The sequence below is a fragment of the Scaptodrosophila lebanonensis genome, unplaced genomic scaffold (assembly GCF_003285725.1).
Source record: "Scaptodrosophila lebanonensis strain 11010-0011.00,11010-0021.00 unplaced genomic scaffold, SlebRS2 tig00000096-arrow-pilon, whole genome shotgun sequence".
NCBI lineage: Eukaryota > Metazoa > Arthropoda > Insecta > Diptera > Drosophilidae > Scaptodrosophila > Scaptodrosophila lebanonensis.
The window spans coordinates 1,255,956-1,283,769 of record NW_022060567.1 but is presented as its reverse complement, the minus strand read 5'-3'; the positions used below and the strand labels follow the sequence as shown (position 1 = coordinate 1,283,769).

Sequence of the window (27,814 nt, the reverse complement as noted above, 5' to 3'; positions counted from 1 at the left end):
TTTGCACAAAGATGCCTTATGTGTGTACGCTGTGCAAGTTTGTTTTATTTTTTGATTTTCTTAATTTTGTTTAATGTCTTTAATTGTTCTACACTAATGTACAGAGTATTTCAAAGTCGGGACACCAAATTTAGCTTCTCCACTTGTTTTTAAGTTTTCTGTGCCGCCTCGTTTTTATTGAGATATTATTATTATTGTTTTTTTTTTTGTGTGTGTAGAAAACCCTGAAATAGCTATTCACTCACCGTTTTGGCGTCGCTTTTGCAGTCTTTATGTGCGACTTTCCTTCGCCCAAAAACTGGCTTACATAGTAGGGGGTTTTCGTATTAGTCTGAGCAGTCTCTTGATTAAGATTATGCCAGGAGTAGGTGCGTCGAGATCCGCTGCCAACGCCCTTGCCGCCGGTCACCACGGAACAATAGTAGTCCTGTTCAGGGGCTGTACGAGGCGTCAGCTTATACACATCCAACTTTTTGCCACTCTTCGAGGGTGTGGTTACAATTAGCTCTGGCGGCATGGGCGCCGGCTTCGGCTTTTGCACAACCATGTCGCCAATTTCCTCAATGTATCGACGCTGTAGATCGCTCTGAAGCAAGGTGTGTCGTAACGGTGGCACGGCACCAAAGATGGTGTTGCCCGCTGGCGCGTGCTCCTCATCGTCCGTAGAGAAATGCAGATCAGAGCCGGGATCGGTTGTGGGAAGGTCAAGAGTGGTGCGCACCAGCTCGGCACGATTCTTCTTTGGTGGCTTCGGCCGTGCACGCGTACGCTTATTCTAGTTTGTAAAAGGAAGTATGTGAGTGGTGTGTTGGTGGATTGATTGTTTTTTTTGTGTTGTAGTGCAGATAGGTGCTAAATGTTCTACCTTCTTGCGCCGGCATATGTATATCTTTCGATTTGCCAACCAGAAGCGGAAGTTTCGATCGATCCGCAATTTCCTTGGCGGCTTAGGTTTCCCTTTTTCCGTGGGCAGGAACTTTTTCTTTTTTGCTTTCTTCGCAGTGCCGCCGCTGCCGCCGCCGCCGCCTTTTAGACGATGCTTAACAGCCTTAACTTCTGCCGGCACTACCACGGCCTCCTCGATCGAGTGCGATGATGGAGAGCTACCTTCAGAGCTTTCCGAGCTGCCTTCAAGCGAATTCTTCATATCGCAAATACGAGCGGCTGCTGGTGGTTTCTGCAAATGCTGCTGCTTGATATTGAGCTTGCGGGTTCTTTTGTTTAGCTGAGTGGCGGAACGAATCTCTTGTACGTCGGCATTCGCATTGGGAACTAGTGGGGCATTACTGCCACGTAATCGCTTACTGGACTTAGAGCCCAGCTTGTTGCGTCGCCGCTTGATTTTCGCTAGTGCCTTGAATTTGCGTTGGAACAGGGGCGTAAAGTAGATGCGATCCAGTTCGTGCATTACCTTTCGCATGCGCCTCATACGGAACTGCATGGGCTCGTTGGAGGGAGGTGCGTGAGGGGTCTGTCGTAAGCCGTGCATTACTCTACATTTCTGAGCTAGAGTTGCGTGCGGTCTAGCTCAAAGACTCGGCTCAGGGATCAGTGATCGAACTCAGTATTCAAATTTAAAAACAAATTTTGAAAAATTGTATTGTTTTAAATACTTGATCACTGATTCCTTAACCTAATCGAGCAGAACCGACGAAACCTAAGCTTGATTTATTTTTCTTACCTTGCGTAGCTCGTGAAGAATCTCCGGTGAGCTGGGCGGAGCACGCGTGGGTGCACAGCACGGACCCTCCAGATCCGAGGCCGTTATAGAATGCTTACCCTCATTGTCGGAGCTCGAGCTGCAGTTGCCATCATCGCTGATTGATTGCGGAGCGGTAGTGGGACAAGTTAAATAGCATTAGATTAGTATTGTTAGTTGGGAAAGATAGCTGTTTTGGGGTCTCTACCTGGAGTAATCCGACAGTGGAATGTTGAGTGGCTCATCGGCGCTTGATCCCTCGCGCATCAGTCTTTCTATAATCTTTGTGCGGAGTCTTTCCTGTTGTTTAAGTAAATTTAAAATCTACAGTTGACATTAGTGTTTTAGAATTAGTTAAAATCATAGGGGCAAAGAAAAATATAATAACAAGTATAATAAAAGGAAAGCGGAAGTTCTGCTTCAACTAATGGTGCTGTGTTCACAGAGAGGGTGGTATTTGGGATGTTTGGGATTGCGTGTAAAAAGCAAATTATAGCAATAATACGAATACATTAGCAACTACCACTAAATATTTCGGTTACTCCCTCTTTGGCAAAGTGTTTTATTCAACTTTCTTTACAGATAATGCTACATTAACAACAAATTTTCGATAGAAACTAAGATAGCATTATATAGTACATCATCAATATGTTTAATCTAAGTGCTGTGCGGTGTGTGCTTTTTTGTGTTTTTTCTTTCTTTCTAAGACTAAACATTGTATTGGATACATAGATATTAAATATACTACATACTATGGGTTCATTGCAGGTATATGCTATAATCGATTTCATATACGAACAAGTGTTTTCAAAAAAATTAGAAAAACAAGCGATACGCGCAAATAGACAGCATTCAAATTAATTTTTGTGTTTTCAAAACTATCGCAACCTTGACTCTATACGGGGATTATTCCTGGCCGATGCGGACGTGAGCGCGAACGCCTTTTGCATTTGGATACAAGTTTAGAAAGATAAGTGGAGATAAGCCACACAATAAACACGAACGAAGGAACAAACAGACGAACAATTAACTGATCAATATAGTACATTTAAAAGGCAACATTACGAGTATTACAACAGAAAGCGTTAAGCGACAGTAGTGTTTGATACATATGGTATTTTTGAGTGTTTGCGGATCTGTTTCTGTATCTTTATCCATTTACGAGGCATAGGCGAAACTACTACGATTAAATAGACAATTAACGAATCTTTCGGTGGATGAATTATTTCGAACATGAAGTCACTGCCTATGCCTAGTAACCATGTTTGTAGTTTATGTATAGGAAGGGTATGTCTTTGCGTGTTGCTAACGAAGACCTTCCTAGGAGACACTTTTCTCCACAGAACGTTTCACTTTCAGTTTCTCATTTATTATACATCCCTGATCGGCCATTTTCTGTAATTTCAATGCTTTCTGTTCGCGTTTCTCGCGTTTTCTTATCTTTTTGATTTGCTTAAATAATTTGGCGTGTCGCTTTACTTTGTTCGGATTCTCATCACAGTAGTCCAACAAGGTTTCACAAAATGCGCGACCCATATGTTCATAATCCTGTAAATAAAATGTTTCAAATTGTGAGCTCAACTTCGTTAACGTAAATCAGTGGAAATGAGCGTTTCTTACCTGCGTATTAAAATGTGTGCCCTTGCGTGACCCCAGCGAGGAGCCTCCAAAGGATGCTTCAATCGTATAGCTATTGGTAATACCCAACATCCAAACGACAATACGTCCAGTGCCCTCTTTGCTGCGCTGTATTCTGAACTTGCAGCTCTCAAATGAGAACTAAATAGAAAAATAGAACAAGTTTTAGCAGAATTTAAGCATATTCTCTAGCTATTGGGAGAAAGTTATTACTTCGGACTAGATTGGGGAATATACAAAAGTTCAGGAATTTTACAGAAGTGGAAATGGTCTTTTGTGATTCTACAAAGCTTTTCCCAAAGTCATGAAGGTAGTTATCCCTACGAGAACAATAACGTGAACACTTTTTTCTAAAACCATTGCTTGCACTTATTGCAGAGCTAGGAAAGAAAGAGACTTTACAGACAACCAACAACCAGGTAACGAGAACAGATTTCCCGAAATTCGATGGAGAATATCGAGAGGATAGCCAATTAACATTAATGGAGGACCCCTTAATGTCGTTATCGACATTTCCGCTTTTGCAGCTTGAATAATAACCAAGCTGAACTGGTTTCTCTTCCCATATCTTAATGAAACCCCATTGTATTACGCAAATTTCAAATCGGCGAGCGTTCGACTACCATTACTAGAGTATGATATTCTTCGTGGGTAGGTTATTTGTTAGGAACTCATTGAGACTTACCCTATCGGCGCTATTCTTGTGCAGCATCAACGGAAACACTTGCTCTGTTAATTTCTTCTCCGGATTACGTTTATTCTCACAGCCATATATAAATATGTTGTGCCTGCGTGAGTGTGCGTGCATATCACAGTACATGGCCACACCGCATTCCTCAATCAGTCTGTGTGGCGATTTTAGGTCAGGCAATGATGTCACGGGGAATGATGTTTCCCTAACTCACCTTCTAATCATGGCTTTTGTATACCATATGGATGGATAGGTTTCGCGTATTACCGTCCGATACTGACGATTTAGATCCTTGCCTGTCAGCGAGTTGCGGGTGTTGCCGACAATAACGCCATCGGGATTCAGCATCGGCACTAGCTTAAATATGAACTTGTGGCGCAATCGCTTGGCCACTGTAGTGTCGCCAGTTATGAAGTCCATCAGGCCCTTCATCATCCACGATGCAGGCGTCTCGCTGGGATGCACACGTGCCGATACCACAATGGCTTTTTTGCGCTGTCAATGTCTCGGGTAATTTAGCATGCGACCTTAAACACACGGACTCACCCGCATGTTCTCCTCATTGGCCGAGGGCGCCGTCACAGTCAGGTAGTAGACATTGTTGCCCGCCAGCGTTCGGCAGAGTAACCGAAGTTTGCAAAACTTCGATTTTACAGGATGACGTTGAATCTCCATAAGATAGTCCTTTAACGAAGAGACTTCAAACTCTATTCAGATGGCCAGCTATCGAACAACTTACCTGCAAGTCGCTGTATGTGTATGGATAGCTATGAGCAAAGTAGACCGTATCATCATCGTACTCGAACTCAATGGTAAATGTTAGCGTATAGCTAGAGTTATCCTCATCCTCCTCATTAGTATTGCTAGAGCTTCTGCAATGGCAAGCCGGTCGGTGGAATAAATATTTAATCAGAGATTGAATAAACATGGATGGAGTATTGTTAGTATTTTTCGAGATCGGTGGCGTAGTGGATAGCGCACGCGCACACCAAACAAGAGGTCGTGGGTTCGAGCCCCACTCATGGCGAGAACATGACCCGAATTTCCTCCTCTCGACAAACTCTAACCCTAAATACATTCCTCCAATGTCGTGGTCATTTAAAAACCACCAAAACACATCCATCCACGCTATTTGGACAGCACCAATAGTAACCCCCCCGGCGGCGACAGGTGCCAGCCCACCACTGGAATATGTCGCATCTGGCCAATCACCAGTTCGATTGACAATTCACTGATGACGGAAACTAATACAAGAGAAATGAATCCAAAAACGGATCCACCTCGATGACGTTCATAGGCATTTCAATACGGACAGGAACGAGGGAACTCTAAAGGAGCCATCCAGCCTAGCACAATTTGAATGGACCTGGCGACGGACCACTCTTCAGGAATTATCCCATAAGAACATCACATGGGATACGGCTACTCAGGCGGCCAGAAATAGAGTTAGATGGAAAGTACTTGTAGAAGCCCTAAGCTCCCAAATGGAGTAAATAGGAATAATACAAAAAAAGTAGATAGATATTGCTTAAGACTCACTCATCATCATTGCGATAATAGCAAATGTTGTCACCGCAGCGGCGCCAGCCTTCGTTTTTCTCCTTAGCACTAAGTGTCGAGTACATCACCGGCCTCATGCCATCGTTGTACAGGCTGTCCGATTTTACCAGATTGACAATCGAGAACCTAAGCGGGAAGGACAGATGGTTTAGAGAGTTACAAGAGCGTGCAGGACGGACTTACCTGTAGAGCATGTTGCGACGAGTACGGCGTACGCGAAAGTAGAACCACTGCTTGGAGCGGCTCGTGTAGAGATCGGGTCGCAAGTACAGCTCATAGTAGGTGGGCGTTATCTGCACCGCCTTGGCCAAATTGCCGGACTCGAAACGCGACTCGAATTCCAGGCCGTCGTACTCCTCGGCATTCATGGGATGGCAGTTGGTCACGAATTTGGCACCGCCCACTGCCGAGCGACTGAACTGCAATTGGGTATAATCAGAGCAGAGAGATTGAGATGTGGTGCTCTCATTGTTAGTCATGGATGATGTTAGGGTTGATGAGGTTGCAGTTTGCGTGCATTGATTTGAAAAGCGAGACGGCCGCTTTGGAATAGTGCTATGGCTTGTGCTTTTTCCTAAATTTCCCGCATTTCCCGAATTTCCTGGATTCACATCTGTTGTCTTTGCCATTTTAGCCCGATGGGCATTGGCTGCAGCAATCGTTGCTTGATGCGACGTTAATTTACGTCGGGGCGATGATGGAGCCACGGATGGTATCACCACCGCCGCTACTCCTTCTCCCGGTCCAGGCGCTGGACCACTCATTGGCAACACTCGACGTGGCGACCCAGCAGAAGTCACCGCCGTCGGCTTGCCATCGGTTTTCTTCGTTTCACCCCGTGCCTCAGCTGCGGGCGATTCTCTCTAGCAAACAAATCAATGCTTCCAGATATATACGCTTACCCCATCCTGTCGTTTCTATGGTACCCTCTTTCCCTACCAGCGTGTCCGTATCGGACACTGAACTGGAACTTGCACTTCGTTTTCTATCAGCACCACCAGTGAGACGCTTTTGCGCCTCTCCCACGGCATCTGAGTAGTCGTCCGTCTCCCCGTCCGAATCATCATCATCCGAATCGCTGTCCTCGTCACTGCTCTCATCGTCCGAGTCCCCACTGGAGGCACTGCTCTTGCTAGGCGTACCCACTAACGCAGCAGCGGCCGCCACTGCCTCGTCATAACGTTTACGAGCGCTCTGTTCGAATGCCACCTCCAAGCGGGCTATATTCTTTTTTGGCAATTTGATGGGCGTTACTGCGAATTTGCTTTGTACCTTGACTGAGCTGCTGGTGCCAGACCCATCATGATCGATGAACTTGTTAATGATGGCCTTAGAGACATCCTTGCCAAACTGACTTAAGACGTATTGGGGCGAAGCGGGCTTGTATTCCGTGCTATTGTTCTTCCAAATGTCCTCAATCTCGCTGGCATCCTTGCTGGCTGTCTTGCTGGTTGCCTTGCTAGCTGTCTTGTTGGACCCTTTTGACTTGTGTTCCCCATCCTGATTGGCAGAATCATATCGCTTTTTCTTGGCCTCAATCAGATCCTTAATCATAGCCTGCTCCCGTGACTTATTCTGAATGTTAATGGCATCACTATCGTCGTTGGTAGCATTGCTGTCGTAATCATCATCATCGTCATTGTCCTCATCCTGTGAGTTGCTGGTCGATCGATTGTCTACTTTGTTTATCATCTTGGACACTGAGTTCTTCAAGTGACCCTTGGATTTACCTCGCAGCGGCGTGCTGCAACTAGGAGGGGTCGACTCGTTGGGCGAGTCTGAGGAATCGTCTGACTCGTCGCTGGACTCGTCCGCCTTAGTCGTCTGCGTTTCCATTCCCTGTGTATGGGGGTCAGGTAGATTAGTGAGCACACGCTAAGAACGTGATGGATTAGTCACATGATTGCATGCGCATGCATGTTAGTTGATGAGAGCTCCTCAAAGTGTAGACCAGCACGCAAATTATTGCCTTTAAAGTAAATCTACTTGTATAGTAACTTGTAAACTGCGAGCTCAACGAACGATGCCGTTCGTGACTGCTTATTATATCACGCGCTGGGCCTGCCTCTAGTGGTTTTGCTTAAATTCTTTGCTTGCTTACGAGCTCAGCCAAATACTCACACAAATTCTATGGCTTACATCTTCGTGGTCTCTTTTCTTACAAAGTATAGTATTATGCACGAGTATCTTACGCTATTTGCTTTCTTATCCTTTCACGCCCAATCAAGCAATCTTCTTCCCGCACGTATAGTACGTAGGTGATGCTGACCTCCAGCCACCTGATACCCACCCCACCACTCCCAGTGCTTTGGTGCGTACATAAAGCGACTACCCACTACCTGCTGACCCACTGACTTCTGATATTTATAGATGGGGGGTATACTCACATAGTTTACAGCACTTATGGGACTATAGGTAAAGACAACAATGCCGTTCTCCTCGCCAACGGGTCGCGGCTTCAGCTCATTGCCTGTGGGTGTATTGAGAGGTTCTGGCTGGGCCGGCACGTACGGAATGTGTGTGATGCGCTCCTCGATGACCTGCAAAAGTTGAAGCACGAAATTGGATAAGTCATTAGATGACAGAAAGTATCGTAGTACAAAAGTAAAGCAACAAAAATAAACATTAGTCGAGGCGCACATGTTCGCCTGTTGGAAAATTCACATGCCCCTAGTTTCCGTCCCTGGCCAAGGAAATGCGCAAATGGCAGAGAGCAGTTAGTTCCCCAGGGCTGCTATTGTTCAATGGCTTTGATGTCGTCGCCACATTTGTTGTTGAGGGCGGCACAGCTTGCGTTGCCTTTGATATGATTTCTCGCACATGTGCGGCGGCAGTGGCGAACAACAACAACGACGAAAACAAATAAAAAAAAAGTGCACAGCATTATAAGCATGCAAATCTGATTACAGGTACACTCAGCGAAAATGAATAAAATATATAAAGCACGTTTCTCAAGTTCGAACTATTCATACCAAGATTGAATTTTTAAATTAAAAAGAGCTTCTATAAATGACTTCGTCCATTTCTGCCAATTCGCCCACCATATATAGAAACTGTAAGTTCAAATTTCTTCAAAAAGGAATATCTATGTGGATATAGTTATATAGGAATTTATTTCTTGAGTATTGTTAAAGATAAGAGCAGAGCATTTCTAGGGAAGCTGAGAAAAGACCAGAAACTTTGTCAACATCTAAATACTGCAATCAGCAAGGGAAGCGGGGGAAGGGGAGGGAAAATAAAAAAATTATTTTAAGCTCGTATAGACTAGGGCCTAGGAGCGTCTGCATACGAAGTTTGGTTAATGTACGATCAACCGTTACCGAAATCCAGGCGTTCATCCAGACAGACGTACGGACATGTCTAGATCGATTTCTTCGAATAACTTCTTACAACTAACCGATTTAGATGAAATTTGAAACAAAAGTAGATTATTATATATATAAATTATGTGTGCAAAGCTTTTGAAATGTGGATGGTATTGACGAAATTCTGTATCGGGGGAAGCGGGGGAAAATTAAAAAAAATAAAATAAACTCGTCCTTTCTCGGACCTAGGAGAATCTGGATACCAACTTTGGTTGTTCCAGCTTTTATAGTTTCTGAGATCCGTGCGTTCATCCAGACAGACGGACGGACGGACGGACATGTCTAGATCGATTTCTCTCGTCGTGCTGATCAAGAACATATATACTTAATGGGGTCAGAGATGCTTCGTTCTGCCTGTTACATACTTTGCACAAACCTAATATACCCTTTTTGACCTACGGGTACAGGGTATAAAAAATGGCTTGTTTCTTGTATAAGGTATGTTTCAAAGTAAGCCGACCTTTCCAAATAGGACATTTTCTGTTGAGTAAGTAATTCGCCGATTAAGGGAAAGCGCTATTTTGATGTAGAAGCCATCCTGAAGAGCATACACGAGCTAAAACAATCGTTTGACATGCTTTTAGAACGTTCAAATCACTGCATTGGACTCCAGATGGGGACTAATATTTTGCATCAAATAAAAGCTTCTTGTTTAAATCAGAATCGACATACTAAAAATATTCCGATTTTTGTTGCATGTTTTAAGTTTTTTTTTTGGTATTTCAAAAGTAATAAGCGATATGAATGGAATTAGAAATGGTTCATTCTTTGAAGCAGAGTTGGTTCTGATTTTTATTTGAAGGAGGGCTGTGCGACTTTTTCCCGCCATCAATTGATACCCTTTCTAATTAGACTCAGATGGGCGCACAAAATATTATTCTTAGTGTAAATTACTGCGTACAACTTAATTGAAACATATCAGCATTCATTTCACCGCCTGTTCTTTCTTCTCTCCCACTCTGTGCCTTTCTCAACAGCCGCCCTCGCACCCCAGCATTGTTCCTCATTCGTTTCTTGTGGCATGTGTGGATGTGTGTGTTGCGAGTGTGTGTGCCAAAGGTTGCCTTAAAACTCAACCAACACACATACAAACACGTGGGCGCCATTTTATTTATGTTTGCACATGCGTGTGTGTATGCGTGTGTGTATGTGTTATCAAATGAAAGTTGCCGCTGCCGTCGACGCCGGGCCAACTAATTAGCTTGTTTGTTTGCCTGCCAGCCTGCCTGCCTGACTTCGTTGCTTAATGCGCTTGGTAATGAAATTTTGCAAAAGTTTTTGCGCCTTTGCCGCTGCCATTGTCAGTGTCATTGCTACAGTAACAAAAGTACCAAGAACAATAACAATAACAATAACAGACATTACAAGACTGAGTCCAACAACAACAACATAAAATAAAAAATATTACATTAGCAAGCAGCACCTTTGCGCAACATGGTGGTCGTGATTTTTACGGCTAAGTTGATTTATGTACGCTCCGTAGGCAATTGCAAAATTAACTTTTTTGCTTCAAATTCTTGTTTATATGTTTTGTACAATACTTGGCCAATGCGTCGTATGAGTAATGTCTGCAGTTCAAAAATAAAACTAATGTTTGATTCACATTGTTTCATATTTAATTTCATTCTAGTTGTCGAAACTTCTTTGGTGTGTTTATATGCAAGACCGGAAAGGTTAAAGGGGAATGCAATAGAACGACGGCCACAAATGCGGTAAGTATTATAAAGATCGGGGAAAAAAAGTCTGTTCTTCTAGACTTTTTGAATAGACACAAGCTAGAGGGGTTAAAAAAACATACCAAAGTATTCAAGAAACTAAAGCATATTTGATTTAGTTTGTATAACGATAAGACTGTTCTACGAGGACTATAAATTAAGAACACAGAATAAAATAATTTATTAAACTTTAGAAATAAAAAGCTTAAATTAAAATAAGCAGAACGATTATTTTTAATAAAATAAACATATGGATTAAAGGCTTGTATAATTTATTACTTTGAAAGCATTACTTTTATATGTTTATTGATGATCATTTCATTTATAATTGTATTCGCTCCAGTATTATACACATAATATAAATTAATTTAATAATCTAAATCCTTTTTTCCTTTATAGTATAAGACGTGGCTATGAACCCCTCTTAAGCCATTTTTAAACCAGTTTACAATGTTCTTGCTTTTCAAAAATCGTTCTAAATTAATATTTACAGCCAATATGAGACTTTACACAGAAATTTGAACTTTTAATCCGTGATTAAATCACTTTTGACGTCATATGTACATTCTGTGTTCTGAGAAACTGTTGATAATAATTTCAAGTAATAATGTAGGCGGTACTTAAATAGTAAATTTACATCACGCCAAATATTTTCATGACCAAGAATAGCTGGGCAGTAAAATATTTCTGAAAAAAAAAAAACAAAAGAAAAGCCTGTCAGAAAATGCCTTCAATGCACACTTCATTGCACACTTTCTTTGGCTCAAACTGTTGTCTGAAAGTTAAAAGGGCAAGGATAAATGTGCTTTTATGAAATTGCAACCTCTTCAAATGGCCTTCACTATGTTGCCCCTCTCTCCGCCTATACTCGTACGCATGCCATTTGTAAAGCGCCATTTATCTTTTTTATTTCTTCAAGAAGCTGTCAATATAAAGTACCAACATCTCCTACTAGCTTCCCCTTCTTGCCCGTCTCAGGCAAATCCCTGAGACCATCCTCGCACATCAGTCGATGGGCCACTTATCACAGGCAAACCGAAAAATGCTTTTACCAGAGGCAGCAGCAGCAGCCAATTTGTCTCAGTGGCCCGTGTTGCTCGCCCACCCCGCCACCCCGCCACTTCGATCCCCTACCTTCCACGCTACTTGTACAGCGTGGCGTATGTGTAATATTTGCTTTTACATGAATTGGCAACGGGTGCCGCCGCAATGGCAACAAATTAAACAAATCAAAAGCCAAAAATCAACACACATTCACCAAATCAATTTCAGTTCGGCTAAGTGCAAAACAATGCAAAACAATTTGGCCAACAATTAGGCAGAAATTGTTCATGTTTTGTGGCATGAAATGCGGAACACTTTTCGGCAATTTGTAGTTGTGGTGGCCGTTAAGGTTAAAGGCTATATTGCTGCTTTTCATTTTATTTGTTTTGTTTTTATTTTATTTCTCCCTCTTCCTCTTCTTTATTTTATTTTAGACACATATTTACTATTTGCAGCCTTTTGGCGGCTAACGGCGCTCTTTGGCCTATTTATGCTTTGCCAATCTGCACGCATGCCGTGGGTTAAGACAAGCATGGCGTACTACACGCACACACACACACACACACGCACACCCTCCATCCATCCCGCTTACATATGCAGAGATTAAAGGCGGCGGCAACAACATTGTGCACCTTTTAATACCCCAATTTGACCCAGATAAGTGCGCTAGCGACGTGCCCCCCGTGTCCCTCCTCTGCCAGTACCTCACATTTTACTATTCCATGCACACCCACACAACCACACACCTACATACATACATATACACACACCGCACACAGACACCCGTTTATACACACCAGACGCTTTAAAGCGCAGCGAGCTGTCGTTTATGTGCGTTAATATTTATGAGACACGCACATCTTGACTCTCGGCAACGTGTCGTATGCGCAATGTGTGGAAAAATCATCTTGCCTTCTGCCCTTCTGCCCAATTGATATCCATCCATAGTTTATGTGATAGAATTCCCGACTTTCTAAATTGTACAATTTTTGAAATCACAATTCTTAATAAAAGAACAAATGTTGTATCCATATTATGTTTATTTCTCTTTTCTGTTTAATTCAAATTTTCTCTGAGGCAATTTTCCACTTAATAATTAATGCAACAAATGTGCACGTTTCTAGAAATGAGCTAAGTAATTTACATTTTTGTGTGGAAAGACTGCTAGAAGAAACTATCAAAATGGAGAAAAAACAATACCAATCAATTGTTCGAATATTCACTTCATTACAAAATCAAGCTGAAGCTATGGAAATCAAAAGTGAAACCTATCATATTATTTATTCATCTTTATTATTATGTATTAGATTTTGTTGCCGAAATGAAAGTGTAGAGTGTTTAGGTTGAGGTGTTAGAATGAAAATTCATAAATAGCGTAAGCCATATAGATATTCTTTAAACAGCTGACAAACAATTCGAAAATTGGAAACTCAGAAAATCGGATTATGGAGCAATCCCTAACTATCATACACGTATATAATATTTTGTATTTATTTGTTCATACGCCTATGATTACGCATCAAAATTAGATCGAGAGCTTTTGTGGAAGACATACCATATTTCTCAAACAAATGTATAATAAATAAACTTACCTGACATTCGATGGGCCATCTGGGGGCCTGCTGTGAGCAGTCATTGTCCTTGTCTTTCGGCAGGGCGAAGAGATCGCGCGGTTCCTTCAAGCGTGCAATCGGACGCAAAGTTTTCTCATCCGTATTAACAACTAATTGATTAGTTTTCAGCCCTTTTGATAGAAAAGTGCCAAGGAAACCTGCAGAAATAAAGAAAATACAAGTATTTAAGAATTTGGTTTATTTTGAAATGAAATGATTCCTAATATTGCCACTGACACATAAATATAAAATATAAATAAATATAAATATAATAAATATATTATATTTACATACTATATTATTAGTATGTATGGAGAAGAAAGGTTCTTAACATTTCTTAGTTGTCAAAATTTGTGGACTTGTCAGGTCACAGATGGTTAATCTGCTTGGTCCATCATCGGCTACACGTTAAACAAAGGATTCCTTTGGGTCTTAGCTCGCATACAAAATAACGAACGTAGGCGAATTATCATTAATATGGCCAAGAAAAGTAATTTTGTGCGCCCGTTCAGCGACGATCGCCACAAAAACGTCAACAAAAATTAATTACTGTGTGTGGGTGAAATGCCTGCCTAGCTACATAAATATACCAACAAAAAAAAAAAACAATTGTACATATACATATATATGTGTGTGTGTTAATGTTTTGAAATGTTTTTATATGCACTCTAAGAAAAACGCACAAATTTCAAAAGCACAGTCCAATGTTTAATTATTTATTAAGTCGACAAATATAGGCTGTCGAGCTGTGGGAAAAATCACTAGAAAAGAAAGCCTCTAGGCTAACAAATAAGACGAAATCTAGAGATATGTGTTTAATAGCAACATCGATTTGTATATTTATAATAAGTGTAGCCATCTATGCCCTACATGATGTTGTTAGATCGAATTTGAATAAATGTTTAAAAACATCGAGGAATCGCGGATCAGGTTATAGGTGATCAAAACAGATAGAAAATGTGTTCGTAATTTAAACAAAACACCTAAAGTTATGTATCTGCTCAAAAGTAAATACAAACTCTTTTGTGGGCAAAGGAAATCTATATCGCTGTCAATTAACTTTGGAAGAAATACCAAGGATAGTAATATTTTCGAGTTGAAGTACAATTTGGCATTTAAAATATTATAAGATTTATGCCATCCTTCGTAATGTCTGCGATATTGAAGACATATTGAGACTTTATTTGCTTTTAAATAGTTTTCAAAGGCCAGCAAGATAAATAACAATAAACAATTTATTGCAATTGTGCTGACTCATTAAATATTTTTGATTTCTTTTTCATACATTTATTTATTTATATGTACACCATTTCATAGTAGTCGTACAGCCAGCACTGACAATTTAAAGCAACTAAAATGATGCTTGTAAAATATATTGAAACAACATGTAAACTGAACTCCCAAGAGCTTTTTGCTGGAAACCCATTTTGAGTTATCTATAGAAAGTTTTAGAAAAACGCCTTTTTTGAGTGTATCTGAGCCCATTTCATTTGGTCTGGGGACGTGCGCCGGCTGCTGCAGTCAATTCAAGTAACGCACATTTATACGAAAGTATAAATTCTGTTAATTAATTTCTTTTTTCACTTCTTGTGCGTTTTGTTCTTACGCTTTTATTAGCACATAAAAGCAGCCCGTCTTTTATTGCATTTTTCTATGAGCTGGAGCGCCCGCGTCTGCCTGTCTGCCTGCCTGTCTGTCTGTCTGCCTCGTTGACTGCTAATGTGGGTCGTCGGTTGCCATTAGGTGAATGCGACGGCATCTCCAACTTAGAGACAGAACGACAGGTTATATACTTGGCCAACTTATGGGCACTTGTTGGCATGAAAATGCCGTTTGACGGTGCTTAGTTTTTGGTAGACTGCTGGTTTTTTGTTTTTTCAGTGATGGGTTTTGAGGGGGGTATGGCTAATGACTAGACAATGACTAGTTCAGGGGAATTTAGTTTGAAAGCAAAACATTTAACTTAACTCATTTAATAATATTGTACAAACAGCAGAGTTATTGATTTTAGAAAATAACAAATTTGTATTAAAAAGTGTCACTGGAAATGAAATGAAATTGTTTGCTAAGCATTGAAAATAGAAAATTTTTAAGTGCGCCGATTTTTATGTGAATTTCAAAAATGTGAAATCTCATTTCCTATCAAACCGAACAATTTCAACTTCATTTGGGCAAAAAACTAGCGTATTCTATCGATTAACCGTCAAGTTAAGGAAAACTTTTTGGCGGTCATGAAATGCAAATTAAGTCTCTGGCGTATTTTGTAAATTTCTATTAAATGGCAAGGCAACAAGTTTGACAGCACCTTTATAGATGTTGCTGGTCGGTTTCATTTTCTATTTAAACACCAAATGCATTTTCAGTTTCTCAGATAAGAGATGATTTGCCAGCTAATTGGTTTCAGGTTCAAGTAAATATGCATTTAAAAGGATAGTTAAAGGTAATACAATTCAACAAAACTAACGAGTTACATTTTATAGATTTTTGTAAATTAATTTCAAATTGGTTGACTAAAAGGTATATTTTTGTTTCCATTGCCGAAAACTAACAATTATGATCGCTTTACAAGTATTATTCTAATTCTATCTTACGAGCCACAGTATCAAAAGATTGTAAATATCTGTTAGGAAACTTTTTAAATATAGACGAAACGAAAGCAACTCATACTCGTAAATAGAAAACCAAACTTCTTCTTTAAATTTCAATAGTTATTGAAGATTTATATATTATTGTAGATTATGTATGTAGATCGCTCAGCGGAAATGTTCGATGTAGAATATCTATTTCGATTTCCACAGTATTTTGTTTATTGACAAAGCTGTCTTTTGATTTGTTAATAGAGATTTGTACTTGGAATTGCAAGTGTTTCGACAAAGTGTGTTTCTTTGCTGATTTTTGGAGGGGTGGAGGGGTTTGGATCTCACATATCCCAGCTGCTGGCCATATGTTTCTCTGCACTTTGCTTACCGGCTAGTTTTGATTAGCTGCTAAAACTGAAGGCACAGCTGTTGGTGATTTGATTTTGTATAGCTGTATATTATTTGGCAGTTTGCTATTTATGAGTCAGCACTTTAAGAAACAAACAAAAAACAAAACACGAGAATTAAATTGAAAATAAAATTCCAATTAAACGCGACGGCTAACAAAATTCAAATATGATTTGATTTGAAGAGCTCTCGATGGCGATTTCGAGTGAGGGCGATCAGAGGGCGTTGTACACAGTATAATCCGAGCGATTCAACTGATGAGCTATAGGCATAGATCATAAATATATAGCTAAATAAAGGTGCACATATATTATACACATTTATGAATCTACGAGTATATGCATATATCCGCGAGATTTGGTCAAAATAAAAACAAAACTTATCACAAATTTGTGAGCAACTTTGGCGCCAGCACAAAAACGCGTCGTTTATATTGTTGCTGTTGCTGTTTAGTTGTTGTTTTTATAATAGTAGTGTTGTTGTTCTTGGCCGTCGTTGTCGCCGTCGTTGCTGTTGCGCGTTTTGTTGTTGACTAAAACGAAAACTCGAGCGAACATTGAATCTTCCTTCAGTGATTGTGACGCTTTGAAGCGACGCTAGCGACAGCGGCGGCCACGGCGACGCTAACGCTGACGACGCTGGCTGAGGATGCGACTCTGACTGTGGCTGCGACTGCGACGGCGAATGTGAGTGTGAATGTGCGTGCAGTCTTCCAAACGCCAAGAAAAGCGAGACGCAGGCATCGGCATCAGCAGCAGTGGCAGTGGCAGCGCCAGCGCCAGCGAATATTATTTAATAGCAACAACTACCAACACATACACGAAACGGCGCACACGAAGCAAAAATGAGCAAGAGCTTTCACTGTGCACTTTCGCTGGTGTAAGCTCTGCGAAAGCTTTAGCGAACGCTACATTCGCAGCAACACTCAAAAGTAGCAACAACAACAGCACCAGCTTTATCCTGCGTAGGCGTTGTAGCTGGTGGTAAGCTTTATAGCTGTGTGGAAGTGATAAGAGCGGGAAGATGGACAGTAGCCATTGAGTTCCACGCCATCGGAGGTCGCCATTATACATAAGAGTGTTTCTCTAGTATCTAGAGAAATATTGGAACATCGCTGACTTTCCAATGCGCTTCCAAATACTAAAAACCTTTAAATTGCAGCGCAAATTAAAGAGTCCTTTCAAAATTTGGCAAGAACATTTTTAACATACTCGTACATTTATTGAATACGTTTATCGTAAAGAATATACAAGTACTCTTTAATAGTATGCATTCATTTCTAAAAGAATCTTAAAAATAATTTACTACATTTTTCTGATCAATTTTCTTTCGACAATTTTGCTTTTTAGTGCATTTTTAGTGTTAAGAGAAGTATTAAGGATACTATACATTTTAAATGTTGCTGCATAATTCTTCAAAAGCTTCTCCCTGCACCTATTACCTTTTGTACGTGAGACGAACACATTAAAAAGTGATAGGTTTCTTAAAAATTTATGATCATGTGGAATCGTAAATCAGTCTGATAAATCGCATGACTAGCCAAATTTTTGCCATAAATGTCAGACATTCCACTCGGCCATATTTCAGTGTTACAACTTATGAGCTATAAACATACAAATCTTCTCAATGCGATGACATTGACCTTGTACACGAAAACATATTGAAGGAAATGTATGTTTGATTCGGAAAATGGCGCCCTCCGGCCTCACTGTGCTTGTTCGACAGAATTGGCTGAGCTTTTTGGTTAAGTTTCCTTTAGCCGATGGGCGCCACTAATCGATATGACTGACTAAGCAAGCCGTTTAGTGCGCGCCTCGGTTTGGCAACTTTTGCTAAATTGCAATTCATTCATAAAAAGGCAATGGCATTAATGAAAAATCAACAGCATGAGAGCGATAAAAAGCTCAACACACACACACACTCTTTCTCTCTCTCCCTCTCTCTCCCTCTCTCTTTTAACCTTTCTATTGAGGTGCTAAACGTGTGTATTGTTGTTTTGTTTGCCTGTTTCGAATTGTTGCGCGAATGATGGGGCTATGGCGACGCCGACAGCAACAGCAACAGCGACTTGTGGCTTGTCAGTAGTAGAAGTAGTTGTTGTTGTGGTTGTTATTATTATTATTATTATGGTTGTTGCAGCCATTTGACCATAGGAATTTTGCATTAATTAAATGTTTATGGTCAAATGCAAGCGGCGCAGATCACAATCGGATCACATAAGCGGACACTGAATTTTGGCACTGCTCTTGAATCGATGGCATGATCATTTTAATTGCACATCAAGCGCGCTACAATTTTACTGAAATTGTACAAGAGTTAGGCGCGCGCCATTTGGCGATATAATATTTATGGCATTTTGTTTATCAGTTGGCAAACATTTGTGGCATTTATTTCCCTTTGTTTGCTACAAGAATTTTCTTTGCCACCAAGAATTTCTAGGCCACAAGGTTCAATGCATTTTTTCACTCTATAAATAGATATTTTGCCATATATGTATGTATATATACATTTTCTGAATGTTGCATGTATATATATGTACGTAGGTGTGTTTTGTTTGTTTTTCCAGATATTGCCATTTTACATTCAACAAGAATTAAAGAATTTTGTTTACAAACCAATTTGTTGCCAAGAAGAAAATAAATATAACATTTTATATGCGTACCATAATGACAGCAATATAAACGCTATGCCACATACAAATTTTATAGAATGTACCAAGTCTCTGTATGTATATTAAAAATTAATTATCATCAAGATATAGCAACATTTTAATTAAGGAATTATGACCTGTTGTGGATAGACGCAATTCTTTAAATAAAAATAAAAACAATAGATCACCCCTAGTACTGCGAGTAACAAGTTTTAACCAAGCCGTCGCTTACAAAAAGTCCAAATTTGTTTTTAAGATCATTTAGATCTTGAAACGTCTAAATTTTCAAATTTAGACAAATCTCACTCATAGAGATCTTGCAGCGCAGTTTTTTTTTTGCCCCATATTGAAAGTATATTTTTGTTAACATCAGCCTCAACTGTTTTGATACCCTGTATGCACAGTATGTAACAGGTAGAAGGAAGCCTATATATTGGACCACATATATTCTTATATTCCCAATCAGCATGACGTGACAAATTGATCTAGACACCTAGATTTTTGAGTCTATATTGATGAAACGTGATATGTAGGCTCTGCTAATGCGTAGACAATACAATTTTATTTTAGTTTTTGGATTTGCGCCCCTCTTCCCCCAGTACTGCCCACAAACTCCAAGCTACAAGTACATAAGCGAATCTGTCTGTACATCATTAGCATGTAGTTCTCTTTCTTTGGTTTAAATTTTGATCAAAACCGATCCATTCTTCGATAAGTGATTAGCTCTGCTATGTGCGCATAAAACACAGTGAAGTAAGATTTATTTTGGGTGCAGGGTATTTTACAGTCGTACTTGCTCATCTGTAACACTAGACCTTGTTTGTTACAGGCGTTTGAACTGCACCAAATTTATTTATTTAGCGTCAAGTGAAGACGTTATATGAAGCCTTCCTTTATGAAAAGCTGATCTGAGCGAATTAAAGTCTCCGGAAAATGATATTTTACAAGTAGTTGAAGTATCATTTTGGCAATTGAAAAATGATTTAAATTACTAAAAGCAAGAATATGTTATGAAATGTTGCTGCTGCCATGGGCATTAGTTATTCTTAAAGCTGACTTTTTGTTAGTTTTTTATAGGAAAGAAATAATAATACCAATTAAAATCTGAACATATATTTACATATATAGCTGTCTTCATTTAGCATAATGGTAAAAAAACAACTCTTTCAAAATTGCAGCTGCCACAGATTTCAATGGAACCAACCGAATTTGAAACGTATTATATACATTTTTGTTTATTTAGTGATAATTGTGGTGTTTTTGAAAGAGGATGAGACATTCATTCATTCATTAACTGCGATCGGGATTATGCTTTGAAATGTTGCTGTGGCCATGGAAATTAGTGTGAAGTTTTATCTGAAAACTAAGTAATTGGTAGAAACATATTTGTTGCTATTACACAATGCTAGTTATTTAATAAAAAGCTTCAACTTGTCCCTAAATTCGATGGAAATAGACATGTTTTTTGCAGAGTATCAGAGTGTTTATGAATGAATGCGAGGAGCGAAATAATTAAATGGCATAGAATACATTTCGCTATAATTTACAGCTGTATTTATAATTTGTTATATAAATAATATAAATGTAGACTCTCAAACGGTTTTCATACAGCTTTGAATTCATATAAAATTCACGCATAACAACTTATCATAGGTATTTCGACAAAAGCCGCAGCTGCTTAACAGGAGCGAAGTTATCACTTATTCTCAGATTATTTGATGATCTAGAAAATCTGAGAAAACCGCTGTTCAAATCTGTTTATTTTTAATGCACGAGACCAGTAAATTTTACTTTTATGCGAAATCGTTTCAAATGAAAGCAAAAGCTATCCCACTCTCTTCATCACCCCTTCATTTTCAAGGAGGTTTAGACATTTATATGATATTATGAAAAACTATTAGATTTTTGGCAAATAGTGGATTTTCATAGAAATAATGCTTCTAGCTTAACGTGGCAAGTAAAAAATGCGGATTCTAATTCATCTCTAAACCTTTGCGACACAATTTTTTACAAAGCTCATAAGAAGGGGACGTAATATAGGATGCTCAAGGACTCGATAGTGAATTGGGAACTCGAATGTCAAACGAATTTGAATATGTATATTTTTTCATTTAGGGAGAACAATTATTGGCGGTTTCTGAAGAGCTTGCGATTCGTTGGTGATGTGTTCGTGTTGCCGTTTTTCCTTTCTTCGCTCTTGTCGTGCTAATTTCAATGCAATTATTTTATTTATATAGGCTGAGTGTCCCCATCAACAACAAACACTGGCTTCCACAAACAATTCCAAAGAACGTCAATCGAGGCAATGACCGATTTTCTCGGCACATTAATGACTTGTCTGATATACATACATACTATAGACGTATAAGCGATATCTTTAAATGAAACAAAATTATTTACTTCTTGCGCCATTTCCATTGGCTGGGTTTATGGAAATTGGTATCTCTTTTTCCTTTCTTTTTTAGGGGCATTGTGGGCATTGACGTTATTTGAGGTTTGTGTTAATGAGCTTGTTTGGCGTTACCATGGCCACGACTATGGACGCGGACTCTAGGCGGCGTCGGCTGATTTGCAGTGCTATGGCATTTATATTTGGGGGTGTGGGGTGTGGGTGTGGAAAAATTCCACAACTTGTAATGGGAAATTGAGAATTAAGGGGCGTATGGGCGGCATGGGTTTCAATACAAGAGGAATTTTTGCTAAACCAAAGCTTGACTATCTAAGTATTTAATCTTTGCAGGCACAAGACCAAGGACCATTTTACCAACCACAACAACAGAAACATCGACAATAAAAGTGTGTGAACAACAAAGCAACAAAAACGACGACTACAACAGCAATAGCAACAGCAACAACATCTACAACAACGAGTCATTGCTGCACACACATTTGCCTACACAACGAATTTGTAAAATTCATTACGAGGAAGTTGTGACCATGTAGTTGTCCAACAGTAACTGCAACAAGAACGGGAACAGCAACAGCAAAACAAAAACAACAACAACAACAACAACAAACTCGATGCCCTTAGACAATCAAGCAACAACAAGAACAAGCACAAAGGCAGGCAGCCAACCTAATAACACAAGCTTATATACGTATTAGCCAACAACAATTGAATGTGAGTAAGCAAAGCACATACTATGATGATATATTCTACAATACATTAAGGTTGACAAAAAGGAAAGAAGTTTAAACTTTTGCCATTTAAGCAAACAAGACAATTGTAACTGTGGCAACGAAAGACAGAGATTTAGGAAACTATCCCGTTAGTTTGACTTTGAAATGAAAAAATAATCGTTAAGGCCTCCTCCTCTTTCTATCTCTGGTAACGAAATGATACACAAATAGTGTTGGTTCCCAAGTGAAAGTGATGAAAAAAATGAACAGATGATGAAAGCTGACAGAACTCAGAATCATTTCGATCGTTTTCAAAATGAAAGGTCGAAACATAGTCCTGAATAATAGTATAATAAAATAGTCTTTAAATTATGGTTGCAGAAATATGTTGCTCAAAAGAAGTCCTTTGACAACATACTCTATAATGATCTACTAAATGTACATTTAAGTATGTTTATAAGAGTTTTACCTCCATTTGATGTTGTCAGCGTGCAGACGGGAAACAGCTGAGCCTGTAGGTATTGCACGCGACCGCCGGCACCTCCACCGCCGAACCCATTAAAGTCCATGAGCCTGATAATGTCGCGTGGATGTGTGGGTGTGGTTTATACTTATGTGGTATTATATTAGTTGTTGTTGTTATTGTTGTTGCTGCTGTTTAGCACATGTTATAGCAGCAACAACGTGGACTCTTGAGTATGTATTTTTATTTGGCACACATCAAATGCAACTCGTCGGAATCAAAACAACAAATGCCGCTTAGCACCGCTCAAGACCACTTATGTAACCGCACCGCCTATTAAACTAACAAATTGATTGATTGACTATGCACTAATATTAATTTTTAAATCGTACTACTTGTCCAACTAATTTGCAAAGCTGCTGCTGCTGCTGCTTCTGCTGTTGTCTGTGCTGCGGCAGCATTTTTGCGGCAGTACGTCGTGTTCTCTAAATTCAAACTGAGTGTCTAGGCTTAGTCAAGTCGTCGCACTCGAATAGCTCAACAGAAAATTCCGACCAGGCCCGGACGACCGAACAACCGACCGCGCAACTGTTATAAACAAATAAACAAAACTCAAATCAACTCAGCTGAACTGAACTGAACTGAACTAAACGTGAGTGTCGGTGTCGTCGTTTTTGTCTCTAATGCTCAGAGACAAGGTGCAAGGTAGGCATTGTGGCAGCTAGGAAGTTAGACAGCAGTTGGCCCAGCCCGGCCCGGCTCGGCCTGCTTGCCTACATATCCTTCTTGGCATTATACTATGTACATATGTATATCCCTGTCGGGCCACGCCATGCGCTTGCACACTCACATCGCCATGTTATGGTAAACATTTCTCAAAAAAGCACCAACAATAACAAAAAACAAAAATCAAATCAAACAAAGCCAAAGCCAGAGGCAACCAGCCTTGGAAACGGCGTCGGTTCGACTTTGCCGAATTTAACAACGCGAATATGCATGAGACAGCTGTGGAGGACCCTAGAAGTAAGGCGGTGTGAAAAGGGGCGGGCTATGCAGTGTCTAGCTAATATAATTGGACCATTGACAACAGACCAAATAACTGCGAGGAATGAAATGCCACTGAATCATCGGTGAACCAAGTCTTTGGGGAAGCTGCATAAATTGTTAAAAACTAAACCTTTATTCGTTCATACGAGCCAGCAAATTCAAATTGAAAATAGACAACAATATGGTCTCTGTTTGTGCCCAAATATAGGCTCTATTTATCGAATTGAATTGTCAGCTGCTCTTTACAGTTATTTCAAGTTTAGTGCTCCCTCTGAAACAAAATGCGTGCATTCAATTAATTTTTGAAAAGGTGGCAACGCTTACAGTTAATTATTAGCGTGTTGGCTTTAGGAGAAGCACGAGGAGAGAGTCTACATTTTTCAATTCGACATTTCCGAAACTTTTTGACTTCTGTAAATGTTTAGCTGCTGAGCTGCCTTCTATTTTAAATAATGAAAAGTATGCCAGTTTTAATCACTTAAGTTGAAGTGTTGCTTAATATTGTTCTAGAAAAATGAGGCTTTATTTAATTAAGTTAGTGCCTTTGACATGTACTATATTGTTTTTTTCTCCTTTTTCACGCCTTTAAAGTCTGGCATCGCCACATACCAATCTAAAAACCTGAATAATCAAAGTAGGAATGTAAAAAACATCGATGTATCGAGCATCGACGATGTTTTTACCACAATGCATCGATGGTTTTTTGCATCGTCGACCCATTACATTATTCGAAGAAGGTATATTTGTATTATAAATTATTTGATGTTTTCATTAAAATGTGTATTCTATAATATACATTTTAGATTTTCGTATATAATGTCACACTTAATATGCCTAAAAGGAGTAGCTGCAACGCGTCGTTGTTTTAAAAACTGTATATAATCAGTTTTTTTTAAGTAAGCCATACAAGTTCATCAAAAATCAATATTACGAGTGCTTTTTTGATTAACAATATTAAGTAAAATACTATGACAAGCATCTCTGTTGATTTGCTCCCTTATAATAGCTATTTTTCTATGGGAAGTTAATTTTTAAAACATCGATGCATCGATTTTTTATAAAGAGACATCGATGTTTTCCCCTCGACTTACATCGCTAAATCAAAGTTCATGTGTAATTTAAATGTAAGAATGCTGAATTGGGTCGAAAAGATTTTGTGCGAACAGTAACTCGCATACACCTTTAACTCCAAACATTCCTATAAACTTTATGCAACATATAGTATTATCTTAGCTGAGACAACATTTTCTGTCAAATGACATATGAATGTTTTTAGAATAATCCAATATAGATATATGTATGTATAACCGCCTACATATCTTTTCAGAAGTTGCTCTCATACCCCAGAAAAATCAATGCATGCATTAAATTCAAATCAATTTTGTGTGTGAGAACTTGAGCCTAAAAAATGGATGCCATAAAAATGGTGTTGGTGCATTTGTTTTGGGGCTGTTGTCATTTAATTTTCTTCGAAATTGTAATTGAATTCTCTTGGCAAGCGTTCATTTGTCAAAGTCGTGTTTTTGTCCACGGCGATGTGATGTCGACGCTGAAGTCGACGCCAACGCTCGCGCCCACGACTGCTCCCCAGCTGTCGAGGCGCTGAAACACAAAAGGAACAGGTGTCAAAATTCAGCAGCCGCAGCCAACCATGCGCAGCGTTATGTCACACACAAGATACACACACACACACACACATTTGTGGTACATAGCAATGATCTTGATCACAGAATTTATATGTTTTCTATTTTTTGGCAAGCCGCAATGACTGTCAAGGTGAAAGCGGCCCACAGCCCCACTAGGCGACTAAGAAGAATCGGCCGAATAGGCAACTCGGCCAATTCGACAATCATCGCTCATACGCCCCGTGAGCGATTAGTTTGGCGGCAAAATAAATACATAGTGTGTGTGCAAAACATGTGAACCACAAAAAAAGAAAAATTAAATAAAATACAACCCAAAAACCATTCAATTTTGAAATATTCAACAAAAATACAAGATTAACAAAAATATTTGCAACATTTCCAACAGACCGAACTGCAATTAAAAATTGTTGTTCGCCATAATTTTTTTTGATTTGTTATTATATCTTCATATGCGTTGAAATGCCAAAAAAATACATCGCTACATTATTGTAACGTGTTTTCGGGCATTTTGCGAGCAGCGCCTTTAAGCCACCATCACGTGTACATGATAATAAATGGAAAGTGGCTGTACTGCCAAGCCATTTGTCACATCACATCCTCGGAGCATTTCATCAGCGATAACGACAAGCAAGTAAAGAGCAATTTCCAAAGGGTGGGCTACTGCCAAGGGGTCGGAAAGAACGGTAGACAAAGAATTGAAATACACATTGAATCGTCCATTTCACATTTTTCAAAGTCGAATTTAATCTTGTCTGTAAGAAAATTTCAAATGGTTTGCTGGCAGTGCATAAGAATGGACTTTAATATGCAATCCTTAGGGGTTAAAGGAATTTATCAAACTGTTTATATTGAAATACATACTATTTCGATAAGAACAGTTATGTTCAAAACAATATTGAGAAAACTTTACTTTCGCTTTTTTAAATGTGTATGCTCGTTAAGATGTCATTGGACTTGTGCCTTATAGCATTTACAAATTAAAGCACATGCGAGTAGCTTTCTAAAGAAGGTACGGTCCAAAAACAAATAAATAACTCTTATCTTATTCCATATTTTAAAGTCAAAAGCATTATCCCTCGATGGCAATATAATACCGATAACGATGGCTTAAATACTCGCTGGCACAAATGCATTTATTAATTAACGGCTAGTTGCTTTTATAAAACAGAAGAGCTTGTCCAAACTTAATATCTTTCAATAGACTTTTTTTAAAGATGGGCATGGGTTGGCATAAATAGTGTGATTAGTGATGGTTAATAAAGAAAAACGACTAAAGAAAACTTAAGAAGTTGATTAAAAGCTAAACAAATGTATTCCACAAAATTTTAAAGGAAACTTGAACTCCGAAATATCTTTTGTTTTGTTTTGAACGCTATTCCAACAGCAGTAGTGAGTACGATTCGTCAAAGTAATTGTGCCGAACAGTTTTTTTTTTAATGTCGTGAGCATTTAATGTAATGGGAATACTTCTTCTGTCATTTCATTTCAGTTTCATGCAAATTATTTAGCTTAAAATATTGTTAGCACACCAAGTGTGTTCTTTTAAAACAATGGGGGGAAATAAATGGGAACATTTTGTGCAAGTGAAATAACTGCAGGACTATTGTTTGTTCTTATTTGTTTGTATTTAATTTAACTTTGATATGCATCCTGTCCTGCCCTGACATGTCCTCTCCATCACTTACCATTCGCAAAGTCGCCCAATACCAGCGAGCATTCCATGTTGTTGTATTTAAAATTCGCGCTGACACTGCTGGAGGAGGAAATGCTACGTTTGCTGACATCCGCATCAGCAACTTTAGCATCGGCTTCGAAGCCACCAACACTTCCATGTCCACCTTCAGCTCCAACTCCACCATTTCCAGTTTCACTTGCCGCACTGACGTCGTCACCATCGTCATCGTCAGCGTCACCATCAGCACCATCATCGTTGTCATTGTGGATGCCACTGCCACTCGAGCTTGAGCTGGAGAACATCATGTTGTTGTTGTCGGGCGTCTTGATGTTGCATAATAACAGACGACTGCGATGCGCTGCTGCGATTGTTGTTGTCGCTGGCAGCGTAACACAAAGTTCATTGTTGCTGCTGTCGTTCTTGTTGTTGCGCAGCATCATCGTGCAGTGGTCAGCTGCGGCATAAGTGGGCGCAGGATGTGGCAAAAGCAAAGATGGTGGCATCGTCATCGTCATCGCCATCGCCATTGACGTTGTCGTTGTCGATGCTGGCGTCGCATTGCCTGTCATTGTTGCTGCTGCTGTTGTTGTTGTTGTTGCAACAGTGGGCATGTCTGTTGCTGGGCGAGTAACCTCGATTCCTTGATTCCACCAAACGCGAAAAGTAATAACAAACAGTAGCAGCAGCAGCAGCAGCAGCAACAACAACAACAAAAAATAATAACAAAAGAAACGCTGACAACGCAAGCAATTGACTGAAGAGTCTTCTCGTTTTTATTACAACTTATTGCGTTATTATTGTTAATGATGGTTATGGCGCCATCGATGTCGAGTGTCGAATGTCGATGTTGATATTAATGTTGATGACGACGACAATTCATATATTGCTTCTGTTTTTTTCT

At 39.5% G+C, this 27,814-nt stretch overlaps 2 protein-coding genes across 6 annotated transcripts in view; one reads left to right on the top strand and one right to left on the bottom strand.

The window, feature by feature from the left end:
- The window catches only part of LOC115627607 (glutamine-dependent NAD(+) synthetase), a 50,374-nt gene that overhangs the window by 2,550 nt on the left and 20,010 nt on the right, over window positions 1–27,814 (top strand). For all 3 annotated transcript variants that reach the window (XM_030523334.1, XM_030523335.1, XM_030523333.1), the window contains exons 2-3: window positions 10,584–10,665; window positions 21,703–22,083. The gene's annotated coding sequence lies outside the window, so the exon portion shown is untranslated. The remainder of the gene's footprint in view (window positions 1–10,583; window positions 10,666–21,702; window positions 22,084–27,814) is intronic.
- LOC115627606 (cytosolic carboxypeptidase Nna1) overlaps window positions 1–27,814 on the bottom strand; it is a 40,040-nt gene that overhangs the window by 2,140 nt on the left and 10,086 nt on the right. The window contains exons 1-16 of one of the 3 annotated variants that reach the window (XM_030523330.1): window positions 22,552–22,855; window positions 13,305–13,483; window positions 7,976–8,128; window positions 6,491–7,427; window positions 5,772–6,435; window positions 5,568–5,714; window positions 4,768–4,900; window positions 4,575–4,712; window positions 4,243–4,523; window positions 4,023–4,182; window positions 3,320–3,478; window positions 3,080–3,247; window positions 1,908–2,023; window positions 1,682–1,817; window positions 866–1,471; window positions 246–775 (exon numbers count right to left, since the gene is read on the bottom strand). In XM_030523330.1, the coding sequence (XP_030379190.1) occupies window positions 246–775; window positions 866–1,471; window positions 1,682–1,817; window positions 1,908–2,023; window positions 3,080–3,247; window positions 3,320–3,478; window positions 4,023–4,182; window positions 4,243–4,523; window positions 4,575–4,712; window positions 4,768–4,900; window positions 5,568–5,714; window positions 5,772–6,435; window positions 6,491–7,427; window positions 7,976–8,128; window positions 13,305–13,483; window positions 22,552–22,651 (4,607 nt within the window). In that variant the 5' untranslated portion in view covers window positions 22,652–22,855. Of the gene's footprint in view, window positions 1–245; window positions 776–865; window positions 1,472–1,681; window positions 1,818–1,907; window positions 2,024–3,079; window positions 3,248–3,319; window positions 3,479–4,022; window positions 4,183–4,242; window positions 4,524–4,574; window positions 4,713–4,767; window positions 4,901–5,567; window positions 5,715–5,771; window positions 6,436–6,490; window positions 7,428–7,975; window positions 8,129–13,304; window positions 13,484–22,551; window positions 22,856–27,814 lie in introns of those variants that run through there. The other 2 variants (XM_030523332.1, XM_030523331.1) reach the window with 2 other exon arrangements.